The sequence below is a fragment of the Lampris incognitus genome, chromosome 16 (genome assembly GCF_029633865.1).
Source record: "Lampris incognitus isolate fLamInc1 chromosome 16, fLamInc1.hap2, whole genome shotgun sequence".
In the NCBI taxonomy this organism is placed as follows: Eukaryota; Metazoa; Chordata; class Actinopteri; order Lampriformes; family Lampridae; genus Lampris; species Lampris incognitus.
In genome coordinates, this window is record NC_079226.1 from 23,965,583 (window position 1) to 23,991,662 (window position 26,080).

General features: G+C 43.5%; 1 protein-coding gene across 1 annotated transcript; it reads left to right on the forward strand.

Moving 5' to 3' along the window:
• Positions 1-606: 606 nt before the first annotated feature.
• On the forward strand, positions 607-26,038 carry orc3 (origin recognition complex, subunit 3). The gene is made up of 20 exons (XM_056296139.1): positions 607-767; positions 929-983; positions 1,095-1,192; positions 1,448-1,592; positions 2,003-2,107; positions 10,469-10,629; positions 10,816-10,955; positions 11,077-11,236; positions 12,959-13,072; positions 13,229-13,362; positions 13,624-13,687; positions 13,813-13,929; positions 14,103-14,182; positions 14,419-14,552; positions 15,979-16,067; positions 16,183-16,280; positions 16,399-16,540; positions 16,750-16,866; positions 19,376-19,455; positions 25,792-26,038. The coding sequence occupies exons 1-20, from the start codon at positions 744-746 to the stop codon at positions 25,895-25,897; spliced, it is 2,163 nt and encodes a 720-aa protein (XP_056152114.1). The 5' UTR covers positions 607-743; the 3' UTR covers positions 25,898-26,038.
• Positions 26,039-26,080: the final 42 nt, after the last annotated feature.

Genomic DNA, 26,080 nt, shown 5'->3' on the forward strand with positions numbered 1-26,080 from the left:
ATGGTGAGTGCCTATTGGCCTTGCTAATGTGGTTACTATAATTGAAATAGCAGTGCTGAGGGGCAAAAATATATCCAAAGACATGGGGAAGAAAATGTTTTTGGGTCGATTTACTTGATTGCTGCCGAAAGGTAACAGTTTGAAACCTGTTACCGCCACAAACAAATGGATACCAATGTTGATTTTTTTTTAAGACGATCGTTGTTCTGGGTAAAAATTTTCAGGATTTATTTATTTATTTATTTTTTAAATGGCGACCCTCCGCTTTCTCTGCCACGGAGCAATGGGCTGGCAGCACGACTTAGGGGCTATTCAAGATCAGCAACGTTCACAAAACAAAACAAAAAAAAACGCCATGCGCTGGAGAGAGAAAGGGCGGACCTTAATTATGTTTGCGTGTTTTTTTTTTTTTAAGAGTTCACATTTTCAAATAACACTCAATAAGGCCAACTAATGACCTACTTATCATGAGCCGCAACTGAGCCTTCTTAACCAGCTGGGTCTTGGTGGCCAGTGAACGCAGCTTCTCCGGTAAACGCAAAACTGGCGCGAAATAAGTCACAGGAAGTTCCTTCTGAGACAGCTGGAGCCCACTCACTCGCGTAACGTTTTGTAATATCCTGCCACATTGGGCGATAACGCAACGATTTAATTGCAACGAGCCGATCAGTGATTTTGTTTTGCACGTAGCATTTTGTAATTAATCTAACAGAGAAAAGAAACCGGTTCCGATTGACGCTGACATGTCGACTTCATCCATGTCGAAGGTAATGTAACATCAGGGTGTTGTGTATCTGCTCCATAAGTAAGATAGGGTATAACCTGACAGCAGTGTTTCCAATCATGACAACGTATAAACACGCATTTAGCTTTTCTTTTTTTTATTGCTTGCTAACATTATTTAACTTCATTGGCTGTTGTCTTTCAGGGCTGCTTTGTATTCAAACCCAGTGCCAAGAAGAAAAAGAGGACTCTGGGTGTTGGTGAATAATTTTTGTGTTGTCTTTGTTAATGTTACGAAATGGTCCCGTTTCAGTTTACGATAATGGAAAAGTAGTTGATCAAGCCTTCATTTTTTCCCCTTGTCTTGACAGAGGATTATTTCATTCGTAGTTGTGAGAACAATGCGATGAGTGATCTACGGTTCAAACTCTGTCAGAGTCTGTGGGATCAAATGAAATCTGACACAGAGGTAAGCACAAATCCTCACAGGTTGTCGCTTCACATACAGACAAGACCAATACCGAAAGATCTGACAGTGTAGTATAGTACCATCTTCCATCGAGAATGATTCTGAATCTGAATCTTGTCTCCAAACTGAATTATATCCTTAACTGCTGTTTTTTATCGCCACTATTCCAACATATATATGTATATGACATGGGCTGGCCTGTCATGGGGCACGTGTGGTATGCATTTTCTGTCTTACACTTTACTTGCCTCCAAGAATTTGCAGGATGAACTCAACAGGAAAATCCTGGACAATCTGTTGGAGTTCATTAGAAAGTGCTCCTCCACGTTCCAGCGCAGCACTGATGACTGGGCATCTCGTATGAGGGCCAGCGAGATTCCCACAGCTGCTCTTGTGCTTGGTATGCTTGAGATGAGGCAATGGCAGTTGACATTTGCATTTGTTCTAGATTTAGAATTATAAAAACAAAACATAAAGATTCAACCCTCTTCTTAATCTCTCTATCTGTGGCGTGCTGTACATTTTAAGTACTATCAAATTGAAATGGCATTCCAATTTTCCTTTTCTCATTTGGCAAATACTTTTATCCAAAGCAACTTACAAGAGAGTCAGTAATTAGCAGATATATACAGGGCACTAAACACTAATCATATAGCCAAGGGTGCATGTCTTACCAAATGCAATTAGTTACAGTGTGTAACGGGTAGATCGCCAATAGGCGATCACAAGCTATGCTTTTAAACATAGAATCTGATTATACAGATTAATTTTTTTCTTTTTTCATCATTTTTTATTTGATATTTTCCGAAGGTGTAAATGTTCCAGATCATGCCATGACCTTCCAGAGCCTATCTGACCAACTTCAGCAGTCTGTGACTCCCTATGTGGCCTCTGTGCAAGCTAAAGAGTGTGGAGGTAAGTGTTAAGACATGGAAAGTTTTTTACATGCACTTTGGTTTTGAAGACTGATAAGTAGTCTCTCTCTCTGTGGCAGAGGGACACGGTTTGCAGGCTCTTTTTTTGTGGCTTTCTTAGCCTATCTTTGCCCCCTTTTTGGGGGGAGGGGGGCTCTTTTGGGTGGTGTTTATTTTAATTTATCGTGGTGGTGGGTGTTAAGTGTTTTTGGTGGTGAAAGTGGCAGAAAGTTTTTGTTTGGCCGAGGAGTGAGCCTGGTAGCCCCGGGGCTATGATGGCCACTGTGGCTGGAGGATTAGGAGTTGGAGGAGCAGAGAAGTTGACACTACACCACAGGATCAGGTGTGTGCTGGGTAACAACGATATGGTGGATGATGTGGCTCTTGCTGTTGGTGAACAGGTAGACTGATAATATTGGCTATGCTTCTCGGATGAACAAAGCAGTGGTGGTGTTCTTGAAGAAGGAGCGTTTGGTGGTAGTTTGATTGGCGAGTGGAATTTATGTCAAAGGGGTATTGATAGCTGTCTCGCAGTTGTCGGCACTGACAACGAGAGTGGTTATTTCAAATGTGCTGCCTTTCACTGTGGATGAGGCTTTGAGTCAGAAATTGTCCAGGTTTGGAAGATTTGTCAGCGGTTTGAAGCTCATCTCTTTTGGACGTAAAAGTCGGGGAGTCAAGCGTGTCAAGTCTTTGCACAGGCAAATGTTTATGTACTTTAAGAATCCCGAACAGAGTTTAAATGTAAACCTTAGTGTTCAAGACGGGGAGGGTTCATACACTGTGTATAGGACGTCGGAAAGCTTGCAGTGTTTTGAGTGATGGTGAGTTGGGACAAAGGTTTGTTGGTGTCTACACAGAGGCAGGGGTGGCTGAAAATGGTGCAGGTGTGGGGAGTTCCGGTGTCATGGCGGAGTAAAGACGCGAACTCAGGTGCTTCTCACGTATTGCTAATTTAATAACTTATCTCGTCAAATTATTTTAACCTAACACTCACGTTTTGTTGATGAATTTGATGCAAAATTTGGCTAACTTACGACCGCACGATGAGTTGTAAGCCCAGTACGAGAGCAACAAACCCGAGAAAACACGCGGCCTCGGCTAACGATAACCATACCACACGGCTAGCCACAGACAAAGCTATAGAAGCTAACGCTAGCTTGAAAGCTACCGAAGCTAATGCTAGCCCCGAAGCCGCAGCGGCTAACCCTCGTTAACTTACCCGTGGCGATTTGAAGGGAATGCTGGACACTATGAGGGATGAAATCATTTCGGAGCTCTGAAGCAGTCGCCACATTGCAATCAACAGTCTCCTGCCGTGTAGTGAAAATCCAAGAGGTGGGACACGGTTTGAACAACGTAGATAGCAGAGTTGCTACACTGGAGCGCTCCTATGTGGACCTGAAGGCTGAACACGAGAAGCTTTACGCTCGTCTGGGTGATCAGGAAAACAGATCACGGAGGCAGAATATTAGAGTTGGTTTCCCATAAAAAAAATTGAAAGCAGCCATCCCCCTTCCTTTATGGAATCCTTCCTGGTCGACTTATTCAGCACGGACAGCTTCCCTCATAAACCGGAAGTTGACCGTGCTCATCGCGCCCTCAGCCCACCGCAGCCAAACGGGCCTCTCGAGTTATTATTGTACGCCTGCATCACTATCGAGCTAAGGAACAAATTCTGCGCCTACTTATCAATCGATCAATCAAGTTGCATTTTATATAACACTTTTCTAGCTGCAACTGCCACTCAAAGCGCTTTACATTTCTGGTCAAATCTGAATTTCAGACACCTGTTACAATAAATAGAACACACGCTGTTTTCTGTATAATCGCTACCTATTTCGTATGCGTAAGGCCACCGAAATGTGATTTACAACGATTAACTTATTCACACATGTATTATTAAAAGATTTGACATGGGCCGTTTGAGACTATTGACATTAAGCAGACCAGTGACAGACCTTAGTTGGTATGCAGATAATGGATTGCGATCTAACATGGGATTTAGGACACAATTAAGTCTCCAACAATAATTTAAAAAATGGTTGTCCACATCAGGTAGAACTGACAAAAAAAGAAAGAATAAAAGCATCGTCGCCCCAGCTAGGTGCATATACACTCACCGGCCACTTTATTAGGCACACCTGTCCAACTGCTCGTTAATGCAAATTTCTAATCGGCAGCAACTCAATGCATTTAGGCATGTAGACATGGTCAAGACGATCTGCTGCAGTTCAGACCGAGCATCAGAATGGGGAAGAAAGATGATTTAAGTGACTTTGAACGTGGCCTGGTTGTTGGTGCCAGACGGGCTGGTCTGAGTATTTCAGAAACTGCTGATCTACTGGAATTTTCATGCACAACCATCTCTAGGGTTTACAGAGAATGGTCCGAAAAAGAGAAAATATCCGGTGAGCGGCAGTTCTGTGGGCGAAAATGCCTTGTTGATGCCAGAGGTCAGAGGAGAATGGCCAGATTGGTTCGAGCTGATAGAAAGGCAACAGTAACTCAAATAACCACTCATTCCAACCGAGGTATGCAGAAGAGCATCTCTGAACACACAACACGTCGAACCTTGAGGCAGATGGGCTACAGCAGCAGAAGACCACACCGGGTGCCACTCCTGTCAGCTAAGAACAGGAAACTGAGGCTACAATTCGCACAGGCTCACCAAAATTGGACAATAGAAGATTGGAAAAACGTTGCCTGGTCTGATGAGTCTCGATTTCTGCTGCAACATTCGGATGGTAGGGTCAGAATTTGGCGTCAACAACATGAAAGCATGGATCCATCCTGCCTTGTATCAGCGGTTCAGGCTGGTGGTGGTGGTGTAATGGTGTGGGGGATATTTTCTTGGCACACTTTGTGCCCCTTAGTACCAATTGAGCATCGTGTCAACGCCACAGCCTACCTGAGTATTGTTGCTGACCATGTCCATCCCTTTATGACCACAGTGTTCCCATCTTCTGATGGCTACTTCCAGCAGGATAACGTGCCATGTCATAAAGCTCGAATCATCTCAGACTGGTTTCTTGAACATGACAATGAGTTCACTGTACTCAAATGGCCTCCACAGTCACCAGATCTCAATCCAATAGAGCACCTTTGGGATGTGGTGGACCGGGAGATTCGTGTCATGGATGTGCAGCCGACAAATCTGCAGCAACTGCGTGATGCTATCATGTCAATATGGACCAAACTCTCTGAGGAATGTTTCCAGTACCTTGTTGAATCTATGCCACGAAGGATTAAGGCAGTTCTGAAGGCAAAAGGGGGTCCAACCCGGTACTAGGAAGGTGTACCTAATAAAGTGGCCAGTGAGTGTATGTTTGCTAGGATTATGGCTTTGTTTAAAAGTTTGCCAGTAACTATCACATATCTACCATTCGGGTCAGCTACAACTTTTTCAGTTTCAAATGAAATATATTTGTGTACAATTGTAGCAATTCCCCTGGCCCTTGAATTAAATTTCGAATGAAAAACCTTCCCTACCCAACTTTTTTTGGATTTTGTTGACATCAGGATTACGAAAGTGTTTCTTGAAGAGATGATTATACTCACGTTTAACAGAGAGGTGAGCTAGTACTCCTGTTTCTTTTCACTTGGTTGTTTAGGCCCTTCACACACAGATTAAGCTTTCTATTCCTAACCTTATTCATTAATGAAAGTAGTGGAATCATATAGATTAGTTAAATCCAGGGAAGGAAAAGCCTTTTGCTCAACAAGAGATTGATGTAGGTGAATATGGTTGAAGTTGTAATGGTGAAGTTAACAAAATATGGAGCAAAAAACTGAAAAGAAAATCAAAATTCAGACAAAAGGATACCCCCCCCCCATAGCACTTACTCAAACTAAGCACTAAACCTCCACATAGTACACAACTGCTAAAGATGCCGTAAACCTAACACTCTTGCATCTTGGCACTCTTCACTAATTACCAGAAATGGAGGTGTAAACTTATATCGTCGAGAGAAGAAAAAGAAAGAAAGAACAAAACACCCAGCCTTAGTGGCAGCCTCCAAACAGCCTTGAAACAAGTGAGAAAAACTTATATCTAAGACTGGATCATGTCATTGGCAACAGTCTGGCATGGATAATAAGCACAAATTACAATTGTGAACTGAAAAAGGCTGTAAAGACTCAAACAAATCTTACAGATCTATTATTGACAACAGTCTGACATAGCGAATAGGCACAATTTACAAATTATTGTCTAGATCAGGGGTGGCCAACCAATCCAGCATAAAGAGCCAAAAAAAAACCAAAACATGTCAATGCAAAGAACCACACAACAAACGAATGCCCACACAAATACAGTAACAGTGACTTATTGGCCTAATGACATAGGCCTAACTGTTATTTCATAACACATAGCCTAACAATTTTCATAGGTCTTTTCTTACCTCGGTTTACTCAGTGGGACACCTGGCAGTCTTTGTGTTCTACAAAATTTCTCAGGTCTGGCTTGTACTCAGTTGTGGCTACTCTGCACAACTCTTTCACATGTGTGTTCATAAGAACAGAGCGATGTTTTGACTTCACTTGCTTTAGAGTAGAAAAAACTGAATCACAGACATAAGTTATCTGTTTCTCGACTTATACCCGTCACTGACCACATTAAGTATACAGTATTGTAATTTCTGATCATGCCCCCCCCTTTCTTTTGAATTTTCTTTCCCTGAACAACCCATGCCATGCAGAGCATAGTGCCTGAACTCTTCTACTTTCAGACTCTAAATTTGTCAGGTACTTGAGCACCCAGATTAAGTTTTTTATTGAAACAAATGCTACACCAGATATCTCCCATGAAACTCTCTGGGAAACTCTGAAAGCCTACCTGCGTGGCCAAATTATTAATTTCACCTCACATAAAAAAAAAAAACCAAACTAGAGGACCTCAGCGATAACCTAGCCCAATTGGAAGCACAATATGCCACTTCACCTACCCCAGAACTTTACCAAAAGAAGAGCCATCTTCAGACAGAATTTGACTTGGCTTCAACAGCTAAGGCTGAACATCTTCTTTCAAGGGCTAAATACACTACCTGTAAGAGCCATTCTGGTGGTTCTGTATGTGGTATCTTAGTTCACCACTAGGTGGTAGTATTGTGTGGGTGTGGCTTCCTGGGGTGATTGCACTCCTCACTACAAAAGCATAGGTGTGTTTGTTACCTGGTGGTTGGGTGACGGGGAGCTGACACGGTTTTTTACCGCTAAGCTGGGACACAGCACTTCTTCACACTTTTTGGTTACAGTCATGGCTTAGTTTTTTGTTCAACAATAACCTGGATTCCTGCATCGCTACAACAAACCCATCATCTTTCAACTTGGAACAATAATCTGGACAACAGCAGCGCGTCATAACCCAAGGTATCTCCCGCACCCACCCGAGCTCCTAATGTTTGTTTGAATTCGGAGCTACACTACCTATGAATTTGGGGACAAAACAGGCAGAGTCTTGGCTCACCCGGCACGTCAGGTGTATGTGTTTTATCAAATTACACAAATACCACTTCAGGTTCCACAGTTACCGACCATAAACAAATTAATGATAAATTTGCTGAGTATTATGGTAACCTATATACATCCGAGTGTAATAACAGTTCTGAAGAGGCGGATTCCTTTTTTTTAGGATTGACTTTACCTACACTTAGAGATGCAGAGAAGTCCGACCTCAATAGCAGTTTGACGGTGGAAGAGGTCCGGGGAGCCATCAAGTGTATGCAGTTGGGGAAAACACCAGGGCCAGACGAGTTCCCAGTGGAATTTTTTAATAAGTTCTCAAATTAACTCTCCCCATTACTCCTGAAAATGTACAATCAATCCCTCTTGGATTGTCAGTTACCACAAACACTGAGGCAAGCCTTAATATGTCTCATCCCCAAAAAGATAAAGATTCTCTGCACTATGATCCCATCGTCCAGTCAGTCTCCTTAATGCACATTTTAAAATTCTTGCGAAATGGTTAGCCAAGCATCTTGAAGGGGGTCTCCCAGCCCTTATTTCACCGGATCAATGAGTATTTATTCAGGGTAGGCACTCCTTCGATAATAGTCCTAGGCTTTGTAATATAATATACCCCTAGTCGAAATCTGCTTCACCTGAAGTTGTCGTTGCCTTGGACGCCTTGGAATGGGGTTTTCGATTCAGCTTTGGACCCATCTTTATTTCTTGGGTTAAATTATTATATAACGACCCCTTAGCATTGGTTCGAACTAACGAGGTACACTCAAGATATTTCCCTCTATATAGGGGAACAGGATAGGGTTGTCCGCTCTCCCCATCGCTTTTTGATTTAGTGATCGAGCCACTTGTGGCTTCCTTACGACAGTGTGGCTCCTTTGAAGGGATAATCCGAGGTGGTAGGGTACACAAGGTGTCATATGATGATGACCTTCTCTTATATGTCATTAACCTTGCACTGTCTCTTCCCTCTATCATATCTAACCCCGAACAATTTGGGAATCTCTCCGGATACAAGTTAGACCTGCAAAAAAGCCAAGTTTTCCCGTTGAGCCCTTGGTATCCCTGCCTCTAACTTCCCCTTCAGGACAGTGACCTCAAATTTCAAATATTTGGGGATTACGGTTCCTCGATCCTTTCAGCTTTTACACAAACTAAACTTCTCCCCTTTAATTGACAAATGCAAGCAAGATATGGAGCGCTGGCGCGCATTACCATTATCAATGGTTGGGCACATTAGCTTGCTTAAAATGAATATTGTCCCTAAGTTCCTGTATTTTTTTCAGAACATTCCTATATTCATTTAAAAAAAAAAACAGTTTAGCTTTCTTTTGTTTTCTTTCTTTTTCTTTGGATCTTTCCCCCTTTTTCTCCCCAAATGTACCCGGCCAATTACCCCACGCTTCCGAGCCGTCCCGGTCGCTGCTCCACTCCCTCTGCCGAGCCGGGGAGGGTTGCAGACTACTACATGCCTCCTCCGATACATATGGAGTCGCCAGCTGCTTCTTTTCACAGGACAGTGAAGAGTTTCGCCAAGGGGGAAATAGCATGTGGGAGGATCATACTGTTCCCCCTTCCCCCCAAACAGGCGCCCTGGCTGACCAGAGGAGGCGCCAATCCAGCGATCAGGACACATACCCACATCCGAATTCCCACCCTCAGACGTGGCCATTTGTGTCTGTAGGGACTCCCAACCAAGCCGGAGGTACACAGGGATTCGAACCGGTGATCCCCATGTTGATAGGCAATGGAACAGACCGCTACGCTACCCGGATCCCCCCCAGTTTAGCTTTCTTGACAGGATGTTCTCTAACTTTATCTGGGATGGCAGACAGCCCGGGATACGTAAAGACTTCCGACAACATCCCAAAGCACTGGGAGGGATGGCTATGCCCAATCTTCTTTACTATTATTGGGCTAGTAATATCCAGAAGGTTGTCATGCATGTTCATTGCAGCTCTCTTGGGCACACACCTGAGTGGGTGAAGATAGAATCACATGACCTTCCTATTCATTCCTTAGTCACTTCCCCACTACCAATAGTAAATGACACACCACACAAAAATGCAGTTACAGCTTATACATTCAGAATATAGACTCAAGCTAGGAAAACATTTGGTCTGCAAAAAGCCTCCTTAATGACACCCATTATATCAAACCACCTTTTTACCCCTGCCAAGTTAGATATGGCTTTTTGAGCATGGCATGGGAATGGAATTCGATTTAATAAGGATTTATACTTTGATGGGATATTTGCTTCATGCAATCAATTGGTAGAAAAATTTAACCTACTCCATTCCCGCTTCTACCGTTATTTACAGATTTCCAACTCAAGGCAGTACAGAGGCTGCTGTATAAGAACGATGTGTGCTGGGGGGCATGCATCAGCTTGTGCAGTGCTTCAGAGGACTGGTGTTTATGGTGTTGACCACCAACTATTCATAATGAATCAAGCTAAGCTGGACACTACAGGGATCTCAAGCTTCTATATGTTAGTACTGAAGGCCTGGAGTGTGCTAGAAATTTCATGAGCTGAGGATATAGAGCCGGGGCCATGGGTGTGGGAGGAGCCTCTCCTCCACAACCCTCTACTCCCATTACACACAGCTGACTACAGGCTTGGCACAACACCTCAAGATGTTTGTAATGGTTGCGATCTATATATATGTAATCATATGTAAAACTGAACAGTGTGGGGATGGTGGCAAGGTTCTGATGGCGCTGGTTGGTATTTGTGTGCATGTGTGTTTGTGTGTGGGTGTGAGTAAGAGTGGGTGTGGCGGTTTGTGAGGTGTAGGTTGTATGTTGGGTTTTTAAGTGTGTAAATAGTTTGTGTTGTTTTATGAGGTCATTCTGTTCATGAAAGAACATCATCTCTCGCTTCCTCTCGCTTAATCAGCACTGAAGCATCTGATGCAGAGTGTTCTGGAGAGGTTGTTGTGCACTGTTGTGTCTGTGGATGATGATGAGGAGGCTGAGCCAGGCAGTACCCATCTTCACCAAAAGACAGTGAACTGCTCCCTCAGTACTCTGTGTCACTGGTACATGACCAAAACAAAGGTAGGAGGACATATCTAGTGCACTTGCTTTTGTGTTTGATATTTTATGGCACCTCTTAACAGAAAGAAAAATCTGTAATAGGAAAGTGAATATATTCCTGTCACATAGGAAAAGAGCTGAAGACACTTAAAACCTGCTCCTTAATCCAAAGGTAGTTTAGATATGTTGTTTGTTTTTTTATTTCAGAAATCCAGCAGAGGTACTCCTGGTAAAAAGCGTAGTTCAGATGTCAGAGATGAGCACCAGCAGCCCCCCATCATCATTATCTTCAAAGACTTAGAGGCATTTAACCCAAGAGTTCTCCAGGATTTTATCCTTGTCTGCAGGTACCCATCAAATCTGCTTTGAGCATAGTTCTTTTTTTTTGTTTTTAATTTTTCCCATCCATTGGTCTCTACATTTGTATTCTCTTTACAATACAATAACTAATTTTCATCCCCCCAACAGTCGATATGTTGAACAGCTTCCCCTGATGTTCATCTTTGGCATTGCTACATCACCCAGCACCATCCAACACATGTTGCCCCATTCCGTGTCGTCCCTGCTTTGCATAGAACTTTTCCAGTCCTTGTCTTGCACCCAACACCTGGCCACAGTTATAGACAAGGTGAGTCACACTCTGATATATGGAAGACATGTGTTTGTATTTCACTGGGGAATTGCGATAAGCGATCACACACACAGTTGGGGAAGTAAAGACCTGAGCTGGGGACACTTATGAGAGAATGCCCTGGTGTCAATAATGTGGGAACTTTATGATGGTCTACCAAGCACAAATTCTGCAGCAGATATTGACTTTACTACAGTGCCCATGTTATATGAAGTTCCTCAATAACTCACTTAGTAGTTGTTATTTTCTCTGTTTATGAATTGGTGTTTTGGTTGTTTGCTTGTTTGTTTTTTTTTTTTAAATTTGATATGCTAGGTGCAAAAGCTACACTGTTGCGGCTACTCTATTATGGGATATTCTATTAATGAATCCAAATTTATCTGCGTCAAGTAGCCACATTTTCAAAAACTAGTAGGAGCATTTTTCAACTGCTCTCTACTTGTTGGCAGTGATTAGTTAATGTTGTGTTCTACTACCTGTGTGAACGAGCAGGTGAGTAGTGCTCAAACAATCGTTTGGCGATTAGTCAATTGACAGAAAGTTAATCGATTACAATTTTGGTAGTCAATTAATCGTTTGACTTATTCATCAAGTAAAAATACCCAAAACGTTTGTTGGTTGCAGTTTCTTAAATGCTAAGAATTGCTTGCATTCCTCTGATTTATATCATTATGACATGAATATTTGAGGGTGTTTTTGGCTGTTGGTCAGATTAAGTAAACAGATGTAAGAATCGCTTTTGAGTCTGGAAACTTAAGATAGGCATTTATCAGTATTTTTTACTTTAAACAGACTAATTTATTAATTAATTGGAAAAATATTCGATAGACTAATCGATTGTGAAAATAATCATTAGTTGCAGCCCTACAGGTGAGTGAATGGGGCCATGAGCAAAACCTGCAACATTAAGACGTAGCAAATATAAATATTGCCTTAAAGTGCTGGGCTGATATACCAGATTCCTATATTTCCTACATAAGGAGTGCGCTGCTCCTCATTTGTTTTATCCTGCGTATTTATCATTCTGTATATTGTATCAGAGGTGGCTAGTGGGGACATCAGTGAAGGTCTTACTTGTCACTCTCCAAGGGTCTCACTGTTTGTCCACCTACTTTTCTTTTGATAAGTAGCGCTGAAATTGCACACCAGGAATTAACTGCATGGGTCGTAGCATGAATCTTATTGATATTAAGCTTAATTTTGTCTAGTTAATAGTAGCAGCACAGTGGCCCAGTGGTTAGCACTGTTTCACAGCAAGAAGGTCCTGGGTTCAAACCCCAGTTGTCCCTGGTCCTTTCTTTGTAGAATTTGCATGCTCTCTCTGTGTCTGCATAGGTTTCCGCTGGGTGCTCAGGTTTCCTCTCACCATCAAAGACCTGTGTGTTAGGGTTAATACTCCTGTCCGCCCCTGACCGAGGCATGGCAAAAAGAATTGGAGTTGGTCCCCGGCTGCTTCTAGCTACACAGCTAGGATGGGTTAAATGCGGAGGATGATTTTCCCGGTGGGGATTAATTATGCATATCTTCTTCTTCATATAGTATGCTGTAGGAGCAGTAGGACCCAAACCATGAGAAAGGTCATATCGGTCACCTCAAAAAGTCATATAGATGCAACAAAGATTTGAATACATTTGTCTAGTCTGAGTTTATTTCATCTGATGTTGTGAAAATGACATCCTAGTAAGTTAAATGTAATTTCTTCCTTTTTTGTGACTCCAGTTTATCTTGACGGATCAATTCCCTTTCAAGCCAAGCAGCAAGGTGTTGCAGGTGCTGGTCAGCATCTTCCTCTACCACGATTTCTCAGTGAGAAACTTCATCAAGGGTCTGCAGGTACGGCGCAAATAGCATTTCCATCTGTTCTTCCTGCCTTGTGTTTGTGTCTGCTCTATGCCCTGTTTCCCTGTCTGCAGATCTTTTGATGAGTGCTTGTGTGTGTGAGAGATCAAATTGTTTACATGGTACATTTTGTGCTCTCTTCGTCCACAGCTGGCACTGCTGGAGCACTTCTACTCTCAGCCTTTGAGTGTAATGTGCTGTATAAAGAAGGAGGCCCTGGTCAATGCAACACAGCTCAGTCACAAGGACTGTGAGAGGGTCAGGAAGCTTCCCTCCTTCAGGAGGTACACACAGCTTTGTTTTGTGGCTTACTTTCACCTATCACAAGTCTTAATGTAATTAGATGCAACTTTGTGTAATATCCAAGTTGGTTTATAATAGAGTAACATGGCTAGGATCATAATATCCTATACTTTCCCCATGATGTTACATGATTTTAGAAATTGTATGGTTTGCGGTTTAATCCTTTATTTTTTACACCCTCTACAATTAAACAGACTTTTTAATTGCAGTCTTCAGTATTTAACCTTTGTATTTATTCCCAGTTACGTAGAGACACAAGAGCCTCAAGAACAGGTGAAACTGTTGACCAGTGACACTCACGTGAAGGTATATCCTTTGTTAAAACACAGCTGCTTATCCCCATACTCAAGGCACAAATGACCAATTGGTGCACACTCTTGAAATGTAAGGTTTATATTCACAAGGCTTATCTGTGTTTTCATACATTTAAGGAGGTGTGTCAGAAGCTGCTGAAGAGCCTTCATAAGTATCACAAGAACTATTACCCAATCCTAAGGTGTCTCCACACTCTCACCTCTTCATTACCCAGGTGCCCCCTTGGGAAGCAGGCAAGGACGCTTTTCTCTGTGTCAACATAGCATGATCTCAAATCAGTTTTAGGGTTTCTGTCTACCCTTTGTCATTCAATTAGCATTTTTGTTTTTTCCCTCAAGTGATGACTTGACCTTATGTTGCGATACAGCCGTCATGAAGTCATATGGGACTTTCTCTTTTTTTATAGATCAGGGAGCTCCACATATTGTGCCTGGAGAGGAACGTATGGGAAGAGGAAGAGTATAAGTCAGCAATGGAGCTCCTTGGGTATGATTGAATAGGTGACATATCTTGACCAGAGGAGCAAAACAAATCCACGATAAACACCAGTTAACCACGAATAAATCCAAATGACTGGAACGTACTGCTCACTTTGATAAGTTGCTAAAGCACAAGTATAGGTTTAATCAGAGGTGCGCGAATTCATTTCCCAAAAGTGTTAAGATGTGTTGGATGTCACGGTTTTGTTTTCTCTCAGATGTGAACTTTGTGTTTCTCTCTAGAATGATGGCTAAAGAGGACCTGGTCAGCTCGCTCCAGAGGTGTGCCGAGATCCTCAAATCAGTCACGTCAAAGAAGATGAGGAGTACACTTGTTGAACTAGAAGATCTACTCAAGGAATTTAAGCTGTTGAACAGTAAGTAACAGGAATGAAAATACAGATGGTAATGATATTTGTTTTAATTTCACGCAGTACTGCTTTGCTCTTCGGGTCCAAAGAACTGTCTTCTACCCTTTGCTATTGTCACACAGGGGCTCATGCAACAATTGTTTGTAAGTACATATCGGTTCGTAAAGTGTGCCTAGCAGTTACTAAAAAATATTGGGGCGTTCGGGTTGCATAGTGGTCTATTCGTTGCCTACCAACATGGGGGTCGCCGGTTCGAATCCCCATGTTACCTCCGGCTTGGTCGGGCGTCCCTACAGTCACAATTGGCCGTGTCTGCGGGTGGGAAGCCGGATGTGGGTATGTGTCCTGATTGCTGCACTAGCGCCTTCTCTGGTTGGTCAGGGCGCCTATTTAGGGGGGAGGGGGAACTGGGGGGGAATAGCGTGATCCTCCCACGTGCTACGTCCCCCTGGCGAAACTCCTCACTGTCAGGTGAAAAGAAGTGGCTGGGGACTCCACATGTATCGGAGGAGGCATTTGGTAGTCAGTAGCCCTCCCCGAATTGGCAGAGACGGGATGGCTCAGAAAATAGGGTAATTGGGGAGAAAAAGAGGGGGAAAAGCCCAAAAAAAAAATTCCTGTGGCAGGGGTGCCGCTGTAGCCAAATGGTTACAGCGCATGCGCATAAATGGTTACAGCGCATACTACATAGTCACACCTGTCACCAGTTCGGTTCCAGCCAGCGAGCTTTGTTACATGCCATACCCCTCTCTTGCTCCCATTTCCTGTCTGTCTTTCACTGTTGCTGTCTAAAAAACAGAACGCGAAAAAAAATCATGTGGCAGTTTTTCATTTTCTCACTATAGTTCACTGGTAGGATCAAGATTTAAGAGCAGTGCAGACCTGCCATACACAAATACGCACAACAGTCTTGTTGCTCAACTGTACCTTTTAGAAAACAAAAGTTTATCAATTATTTTCTTAACATGTGGAGATTAGTTTTTATATTGAAAAACATGAAAAAAATATATTAAGGCCTAGGCATATGAGAGGGAAAGAGGGATTCTCATCAATGTGAAGGTAGCACAAGATGAACTGTTCTGTTTCCACCAAATCATTTTGGGGTTTTTTCGTCAATGACATAAATTCAGCTCTTGACTTTTAGACAGCGCTAATTTAAGGTTCGTCAGTTTATTGAACAGGTGGCGTTCAACATTCGGGCCATGTCTGGAAGAAAAAAATTGGGTAGTTAAGGAAGTTTTGTGACATTTACGTTAACTACTCTTTCGCACTTTTGTTTAGAGCAAAATTTTAACTATAAGAAACTTCTGAGAATGTTGTTGCACGAGGCCCATTGTCTTTCCTTGGACAATGCGTGTAAACATTGGAATTGTAAAACGTATCTCCTTACCAACTTGTGTGTTCCTGTCTCTCAAATACTTTTTAATAAAAGCTGCAAGTGAAATGGCTGCCCATGAAGAGGATATCTCATCTCCTGGGAAAAGTCTCCAGAAGAAAACGGATCTATTCCAACTGCAGAAGGTATCATCATATATCAGCTTGAGTGTATTACCTTTTTGTTGTTTTAGGGTTTGTTTGTTTTTTCAGTCTCAATTTTCTTGTGCAATAACTGATTGAATCTTCCTGTGCCTGCAAGACTCTTCTGGAGATGAGAGAATCTCGGAGAGCCAAGAAACTGAGTCGGTATGAGGTTCTTCGAAACAAGTCCCTAGAGTTTATTGATGGCTTAGTAAGGTGAGAACATTTATATCCTGTGTTTCTCAGCTTGTGACACAGTAATGTGACCAAACAGTTTGATACGGCAAACAAATGGAAATGCTTAGCAAACCAAAAGACATCTATCCTTTTCCAGGACATACCTGTTGCCCCCAGAGACACACCCATTGAATGAGGTGTGCTACTATAGTTCCTCTCCCATTCTGAGGCGCCACCTCAATGCCACACCTCGAACATCCATTCAGACCGCACTCAGCAATCCCTACCACTACCTTCAGGTAATTCCCAGCAACTCTCTGGTGTTATGTAAAAGCAACTGACAAAGCATGAGGAAGGAACAAAAGTTATAAAAATGTGCACATTGTATTGTTCAACTGATGAGGATAATGTCTACAGGATGATTTGGAATGCTCTTGTGGAAATATGAAATGTTGTTTTTATATCAAAATGTCAGCTATACTCCTTATCAGCAATTGTTTTTTAATAGAATAGTAGCCTGAGGACTGAAGATGGGACCGTGTCTAACGCCGCCCCTGATATCTGCATAGTGTATAAGCTCCATCTGGAGTGTGGCAGGCTGATTAACCTCTATGACTGGCTAGAGGTGAGATTCTATTAATTCAATATATTTTAATTACGCGTACCACTTCTGGAAAGGCAATAGTATTCTCTTTTACTCAAACTCACAACTCATAACTGTGGTTGAATCATATAATTCTATTAAGTGTAACTGTGATTTGATTGGGTTGGGTATAAAACTATGGTGTTTGAACATTGGTAGCCTGCCTGTTTCAAATTTGATTTGAAAGTTTTTTTTTTTCTCTCTCCCTTGGTTGGTTTGAAGATATAATTCTGAAGACCGGTAGTTTTAATTTGCTCTGACACCTTTAGTGATACAATATAACTGGATTGGGTCAACCACAGATCCATTGGAGGCTGTGGTGACTGCAGTTCTCTTTTGTCACCACCTTCACCATCACTAAACAAAAAAGCAGAGTGTAACCTGAGTGTTAGTTGTTGATGTTATTGTATCTGTTGGCAAAGGTTTTTTACAAGCTCAGTCTGCCACATCTGGTCGTTAGCCTCGATGACTTTTGCTTCTTTAAACTCACTGCTACCGGCCTTTTCCTTCTCCATTTGGCTGCTATGATAGATAAGTTAAAGGCTATGTGCCAGTTCATTAGGGCTGCCCCCTAATAGTTGACCAAACGTTAGTCAATGAGAAGAGTAACCCTGTATGAAACGCTGAAAATTTTTTATATGAAACATATCCATCCATTTTCCGAACCGCTTATCCTGCTCTCAGGGTCGCGGGGATGCTGGAGCCTATCCCAGCAGTCATTGGGCGGCAGGCAAGGAGACACCCCGGACAGGCCTCCAGACTGTCACACAGGGCCGACATACACACACACACACACATTCATACCTAGGGACAATTTAGTATGGACGATTCACCTGACCTATACATGTCTTTGGACTGTGGGAGGAAACCGGAGCTCCCGGAGGAAACCCACGCAGACACGGGGAGAACATGCAAACTCCACACAGGATGACCCGGAACGACCCCCCAAGGTTGGACTACCCCGGGGCTCGAATCCAGGACCTTCTTACTGTGAGGCGATCGCGCTAACCACTGCGCCACCATGCCGCCCTATGAAACATATGAGGGCTTTTAAATTTTATTTTATTTTTATTTATCCCCCCCCCCTTTTTTTTTCTCCCCAATCGTACTTGGCTAATTACCCCTCTCTTCCGAGTCATTCCGGTCACTGCTCCACCCCCTCTGCTGATCTGGGGAGGGCTGCACACTACCACATGCCTCTTCTGATACATGTGGAGTCATCAGCCGCTTCTTTTCACCTGACAGTGCAGAGTTTCGCTAGGGGGATGTAGCGCGTGGGAGGATCATGCTATTCCCCCCCAGTTCCCCCTCCCCCCAGGCGCCTGACCAGAGGAGGCGCTAGTGCAGCAACCAGGACACATACCCACATCCGGCTTCCCACCTGCAGACACGGCCAATTGTGTCTGTAGGGACGCCCGACCAAGCCGGAGGTAACATGGGGATTCGAACCCGTGATCCCCATGTTGGTAGGCAATGGAATAGACCGCTACGCCACCCGGACACCCCTGAGGGCTTTTAATTTGACTGTATGACTGAGTGTTGCCACTTTATGTATCTGTCGTTTCAGATAGGGACAGACATTCACGTCATGTACATGGCTGGTCCCTGTGGTTAAACTATGTCAGGCAGAAAATGCAAAGTGTGGGATTGTTTTGAGTGGGTAAAGGACAGCCCCCAGAAGGTTATATATCCCTTCAGAATCATTATTCATTACCTCTTTTACAGGTGTCAGTAACAGGCAGCTCACTTAGTGCGTGCACTTGTAAAATTTATATTTTAAAGGCTCATAAGTTATTGTGTTGGTGTTAGAAGTTCATAAGTTGTGTGATGTTATACTATGTTGAAAATTAAAGTTTTCAATTCTGACACTTTCAGAATCATTACTGCTTTTGCTGGTGTCATTAACAGGCAGCTCACTTAGTGTGTCCGCTTGTCATATTTTTATTTTAAAGGCTCATTATTACGGTTTTGTATTTCTCTGTAGTGTTGCACAGTGTTAACGTTACTTACAACATTTTTTCTCAACCCTGGAACTCAAACCATTGATGCCACAAAAAATATATATATTTAAATGATTAAATTAATTAAACATGCAAAGACTAGTTGACAAATGGCCTAAAGAATGACCACAAGTCAACTGGGAAAATCTTTGGTCGGGGGCAGCCCACCCTGCAATTCATTTTACCCTGCAAAGTCCTACCAGACAGTGACTATTAAAATAAGCAAGTGCAGAAGTTTTTACGATATGGATATTCTTAGATTAGCTATGTCTTAGATACACAAGCGAAAGAGTATATCCAAAAAGGCATTTTATTTGCGAGTAAATTTTCAGGATTGTAGCTTTAAGGCATGTAAAATGATAACTTGGTAATCACCTAGATGACAGTGCAACCTTCAGTGTTAAATTTTCAATGTTGAAGGTTGTAAGTTTTCTGGAGAAAAAACATTTCCCAGTATGACTCAAGTAACAAGTGTTTTATGGGTTTTCCAGGCCTTTGCTACCGTAGTCTCTGCTGCTGAAGGTAAGGATCCTAACTCTGAGGATTACGGAAAAGTGGATGAACTCAAACAGTATCCTTCTGCACCTGCTCTGTACACAATTTTATAAATGTAATTTGAACAGATAGGTAAATTAGTATTGCAAACATAATGACAGTGGGATGAATGAGGGCGCTGAGTATCGGGATCATAGCAAAGACCAGACTACAGAAACCATGAGCCTCCAGAACAGCTTCAATTCAGCTTGTCATAGATTCTTCAAGTTTCTGAACTCTACTAGATGGATGGAACATACACCATTCTTCCAAAAGGTATTCCCTCATTTGGTGTTTTGGTGATAGTTGTAGAAAGCGCTGTGTAACACGTCAGTCCAAAATCTCCCATAGGTGTTCAATTGGGTTGTGATCTGGTGACTGCAAAGGCCATAGCATATGATTTACATCATTTTAATTTTCATCAAACGATTCAGTGACCCCTCATGCCTCATGCCACCAACTTACCACACCGCCTCGGTGTGGGAAGGTGGCAGCGTGAATTCACGTTCGCAGCGGCCTCACCCAGTACCAGTGTGGGAAGATGGTGGTGCAAATTCACATTTGCGGTGACCTCACCCAACAGTGTCTTTGTCCACGTCTGCATCTTAAGTTTTTATCTTCGTTTTTTGGCTGGGAGACCTGGTGCTGGATCGGCTGCGAGAGCTTGGTCTGCTGCACTGTGGGCCCAGGGACCGCAGCCTTGCCCGGAGCTGCACCTGAGGAGGTAACACCAAGGGCGGTCTGACAGGACGCAGAAGCGGGGCAGGCTAAGCTAACTGCTAGCCCATGCAGACCGGCAGTTCCGACAGTAATCCTGGCTTGCGTTTGTTCCCTTGGACAGTGATTTTTTTTTATTTATTTTTTTTAGCTTGGATGTTCGTTTATTTTGTGTGTTCTTGTAGTTCTTGAGTGTGTTTTTGTCTGTACGTTGCAAGTGGGCTGGGGGAAATGGCATTTCATTTCATTTCATGTACGCAAGTATATGAAATGAAATGACAAAGTGCTCCTGATTTCTAATGCCCTGTGGATGGTATTGTCATCCTGGAAGAGATCACTCCCATCAGGATAGAAGTGTTCCATCATAGGATAAAGGTGATCACTCAGAATAACTTTGTATTGATTTGCAGTGACCCTTTCCTCTAACGGGACAAGTGGACCCAAACCATGCCAGGAAAATGACCCCCATAGCGTAACAGCCCAAAACCCCCTCACTGTATGGATCAAGCATTCAGGTTTTTCACTTTAGTTTGTCACCCGTGTGTGTGTGCGTGTGTGCATATATATCTATATCTTCTTCTTTTGGTTGCTCCCGTTAGGGGTCGAGGGTCGTTACAGCGGCTCATCAGTTTCTATCTCTTCCTGCCCTCTGCATCTTCCTCTGTCACACCAGCCACCTGCATGTCCTCCCTCACCATATCCAATAAACCTCCTCTTTGAACCTCCTCTTTTCCTCTTGCCTGGCAGCTCCATATTCAGCATCCTTATCCCAATATACCCAGCATCTCTCCTCTGCACATGTCCAAACCATCTCAATCTTGCCTCTCTTGCTTTGTCTCCAAACTTTCTAACCTGAGCTGTCCCTCTAATATACTCATTCCTAATCCTGTCCATCTTCGACACTCCCAACAAGAATCTTTGCATCTTCAACTCTGCCACCTCCAGATCCACCTCCTGTCTGTTCATCAACGCCACCGTCTCCAAACCATACAACATAGCTGGTCTCACTACCATCTTGTAAACCTTCTCTTTCACTCTTGTTGGTACCTTTCTGTCACAAATAACTCCTGACACTCTTCTCCACCCACTCCACCCTGCCTGCACTCTCTTCTTCACCTCTCTTCTGTACTCCCCGTTACTTTGAACAGTTGACCTCAAATATTAAAACTCATCCACCTTCATCACCTCTACTCCTTGCATCCTCACCATTCCGCTGTCTTCCCTCTCATGCATGCCGTATGTATTTCGTCTTGCTCCTACTGAATTACTTTCATTCTTTTCTCCAGTGCATACCTCCACCTCACCAGGTTCTCCTCAACCTGCTCCCTATTCTCACTACAGATCACAATGTCAACCGCGAACATCATAGTCCACAGAGACTCCTGCCTGATCTCGTCCGTCAACCTGTCTGTCACCATTGCAAACAAGAAAGGGCTCAGAGCCAGTCCTTGATGTAATCCCACTTCCACCTTGAACCCACCTGTCACTCATACCACACAACTCACCACTGTCACACTGCCCCCATACATATCCTGCACTACTCCTACATACGCCTCTGCCACTCCCGACTTCCTTATACAATACCATACCTCTCTCGGCACCCTGTCATATGCTTTCTCTACAGCCATAAAGACACAATGTAACTCCTTCTGACCTTCTCTATACTTCCCCATCAACACTTTCAAAGCAAACATTGCATCTGTGGTGCTTTCCTGGCATGAAATCAAACTGCTGCTCGCTAATCATCACCTCTCTTCTTAACCTAGTTTCCACCACTGTTTGCCATATCTTCATGCTGTGACTGATCACCTTTTTTCCTCTTTAGTTACTATAGCTCTGCACATCACCCTTATTCTTGAAAATCGGCACTTTTATACTTCTTCTCCACTCCTCAGGCATCCTCTCACTTTAATACAATGTAGTTAAAATCTCCACTGTCATCTCCTAAACACCTCCATGGCTCCACAGGTATGTCATCTGGGCCAACTGCCTTTCCACCCTTCATCCTCTTCATAGCTGCCCTCACTTCGTCCTTGCTAATACACTACATTTCCTGATTCACTGTCCCTGCATCGTCCAACCTTCTCTCTTTCATTTTCTTCATTCATCAGCCCCTGTAAGTACTCTTTCCACCTTTTCAACACACACTCCTCGATTGTCAGCACCTGTCCATCTCTATTCTTCATCACCCTAACCTGCTGCACATCCTTCCCAGCTCGATCCCTCTGTCTAGCCAATCGGTACAAGTCCTTTTCTCCTTCATTAGTGTCCAACCTCATACAACTCACTATACTCCTTTTCCTTTGCCTTTGCCAACACTCTCTTCACTTTACACCACATATCCTTGTACTCCAGTCTACTTTCTTCATCTCAACGACTATCCCACTTCTTCGCCAACCTCTTCCTCCGTATACTTTCCTGTACTTCCTCATTCCACCACCAGTTCTCCTTGTCCTCCTTCCTCTGTCCTGATGACATACCAAGTACCTTCCTAGCTGTCTCCCTCACCATTGCTGCAGTAGTTGCCCAGTCATCTGGCAATTCTTCACTACCACCCAGTGCTTGTCTTAGCTGCTCGCTCTCTTCTCGCGCGAAACAGGCCTGTACTGCTATGTATTAAAATCTTTTTTCCTGTATCCGTGTTGATATTCCGCTCCTCATTAGTTGAGCACTCACAACACCATAGACAGTTTCGGGAAAAAACGCTATATATGTATATATATATATATATATATATATATATATATATATATATATATATATATATACACACACACACAAACACACAGAGGAGCCAAAACATTATGACCGCCTAATATGCTGTTGGTCCTCCAAGGCATAAGACCCCTGAAGGTGTCCTGTGGTATCCGGCACCAAAACATTAAAAGCAGATCCTTCACGTCCTGTAAGTTGTGAGGTGAAGCCACTGTGGATCAGACTTGTCGGTCCAACACATCCTGTAGATGCTCAATCGGATTAAGTTCTGGAGAATTTGGGGGCCAGGGCAACACCTGGAACACTTAATCATGGTCCTCATACCATTTCCAAACAATGTGTGGCAGGGCGCATCATCCTGTTGAAAGAGGCCACTGCCATCAGGGAATACCATTGCCATGAAGGTTTGTACCTGTACTGCAATGATGTTTAGATAGGTGGCACATGTCAAATTGACATCCACATGAATGGCCAGACCAAGAGTTACCCAGCAGAACATTGTCCAGAGCATCGCGTTCCCTCCACTAGCTTGTCGTCTTCCCACAGTGCATCCTGGTGCCATCACTCCCCAGGTAAACGGCACATATGTACATGGCCATCCACGTTATCTAAAAGACAACGGGACTCATTGGACAAGGTGACCTTCTTCCACTGATCCAAGGTTCAGTTCCGCTGCGCGCGTGCCCATTGTAGGTGCTATCGACGGTGGACAGGGGTCATCGTGGGCACTGTGACCGGTCTGCAGCTATGCAGCAGGGTGCGATGCACTGTTGTGTTATGACACATTCCTCCCATAGCCATCATTAAAATGTTCTGTGACTTGTGCCACAGTAGACCTTCTGTCAGTTCGGACAAGAGGGGATAGCCTTCATTGCCTTCGTGCATCAATGAGCCTTGAGCGCTGTACACCCTGTCACCGATTTTTGGTTTCTCTCTCCTCAGACCACTGTTGGTAGGCACTCGCCACTGCTGACCGGGAGCACCCCACAAGCCTTGCCATTTCCAAGATGCTCTGACCCAATCATTTGGCCATAACAATTTGGCCCTTGTCAAAGTTGCTCAGATCTTTATTCCTGCATCAAACATGTTGACTATGAGAACTGATTGTTCCTTACCATCTGATTTACCCAGAATTTGACATGTGCCCTTGTTTGGAGACGATCAACATTATTCAGCTCACCTGGGAGTGGTCATAATATTTTGGCTTGTGTGTGTGTGTGTGTGTGTGTGTGAATATATAAATAAAAATAAAGATAAATATAAATAAAAAAATTACTATAAAAACTTGACAGCAGTGGCCTCTTTCAGCAGGAAATTGTGCTCTGCCACACTACAAAAAAAAAATTCCAAGATTTTTTTGACATTTTCCGCCTTCATTTTATAGTGATAGTAGAGAGACAGTAAAGGCAGGGGAGAGAGAGGGGATGACATGCAGCAAAGGGCCCAGTCCAGATTCAAACCCAGGCTGCTGCGGTAAGAACTCAGCCTTATGTGGTACATGCTCTACCAGGTGAGCCTGCCCCCTGCAAAAATTGTTCAGGAATGGTTTGGGGAACATGACAAACAGTTCAGGGTGTTGCCCTGCCCTTCAAATTCCCCAGATGTCAGTCCGATCCAGCATCTGTGGGATGTGCTGAAAAACAAGTTTGATCCATGGAGGCCCCACCTTGCAACTTACTGGACTTAAAGGATCTGCTGCTAACGTCTTGGTGCCAGATACCAGCGATCAGCCAAAACATTAAAACCACCTGCCTAATGTGTAGGTCCCCCTTATGCTGCCAAAACAACTCTGACCTGTCGAGGCATGGACTTCACAAGACCTGAAGGTGTCCTGTTGTACCTGGCACCAAGATGTTAGCAGCAGATCCTTTAAGTCCTGTAACTTGCTTGGGTCCTCTGTGGATTGGACTTGTTTTTTCAGCACATCCCATAGATGTTCGATTGGATTGAGATCTGGGGAATTTGGAGGCCAAGGCAACATCTTGAACTCTGTTATGTTCCTCAAACTATTCCTGAACAGTTTTTTACAGTGTGGCAGGGCACATTATCCTGCTGAAAGAGGCCACTGCCATCAGGGAATAACATTTCCATGAAGGGGTGTACTTGGTCTGCAGCAATCCACATGAATGCCAGGATCCAATTTTTCCCAGCAGAAAATTGTCTAGAGCATCACACTGTCTCCCCCAGCTTGCCTTCTTCCTATAGTGCATCCTGGTGCCATCTCTTCCCTTGGTAAACAATGCACACGCACCCGGCCATCCCCATGATGTGAAAGGAAACATGATTCATCAGACCAGGCCACCGTATTCATTGCTCAATGGTCCAGTCCTGATGCTCATGTGCCCATTGTAGGTGCTTTTAGTGGTAGACAGGGGTCATCATGGGCACTCTGACTGGTCTGCGGCTACACAGTCCCATACGCAGCAAGCTGTGAGGCACTATGTCTTCTGACACCTGTCTATCATAGCAAGCATTAACTTTTTCAGCAATTTGAGCAACAGTAGCTTTTCTGAGGGATCAGACCAGACAAGCTAGCCTTCACTCCCCACGAGCATCAGTGAGCCTTGGGTGCCCATGACCCTGTCACTGGTTCACCTGTTGTCCTTCCTTGGACCATTTTTGGTAGGTACTGACCACTTCATACCGGGAACACCCCACAAAACCTGCCGTTTTAGAGATGCTTTGACCCAGTTGTCTAGCCATCACAATTTGGCCCTTTTCAAAGTCGCTCAGATCCTTATGCTTGCCCAATTTTCCTGCTTCCAACACATCTACTTCAAGAACTGACTAGTCACTTGCTGCCTGATATATCCCATCTGTTGCCAGGTGCCATTGTAATGAGATAATCAATGTTATTCACTTAGCTGTTAGTGGTTTTAATATTTTTGGCTGATGGGTGTGTAATGCATGTTTCCCCCTGGTTCCTTAACCATCCTCTCAGTGCTCGTTTCATCCAGGCTGTGACAGAGCTTGAATTTCTGGGATTCATCAAGTCAACCAAGCGGAAGACTGATCATGTGGCTCGACTGACCTGGGGAGGTTGCTGATCAAGTCATCTCCTAATGTGTTAGAAATCTTGAGTGTCATTTGCCATTCTACAGTAATGCAAGTCAAGTGTGTTACTAGTGAAACTTACTGTTTTGAATTGTTTATCTAATAAAAACTTATCTGGTTGCTCTGTTTATATTATGCATAGTAACACACAATATACTCATTTTTGTGTATTCATG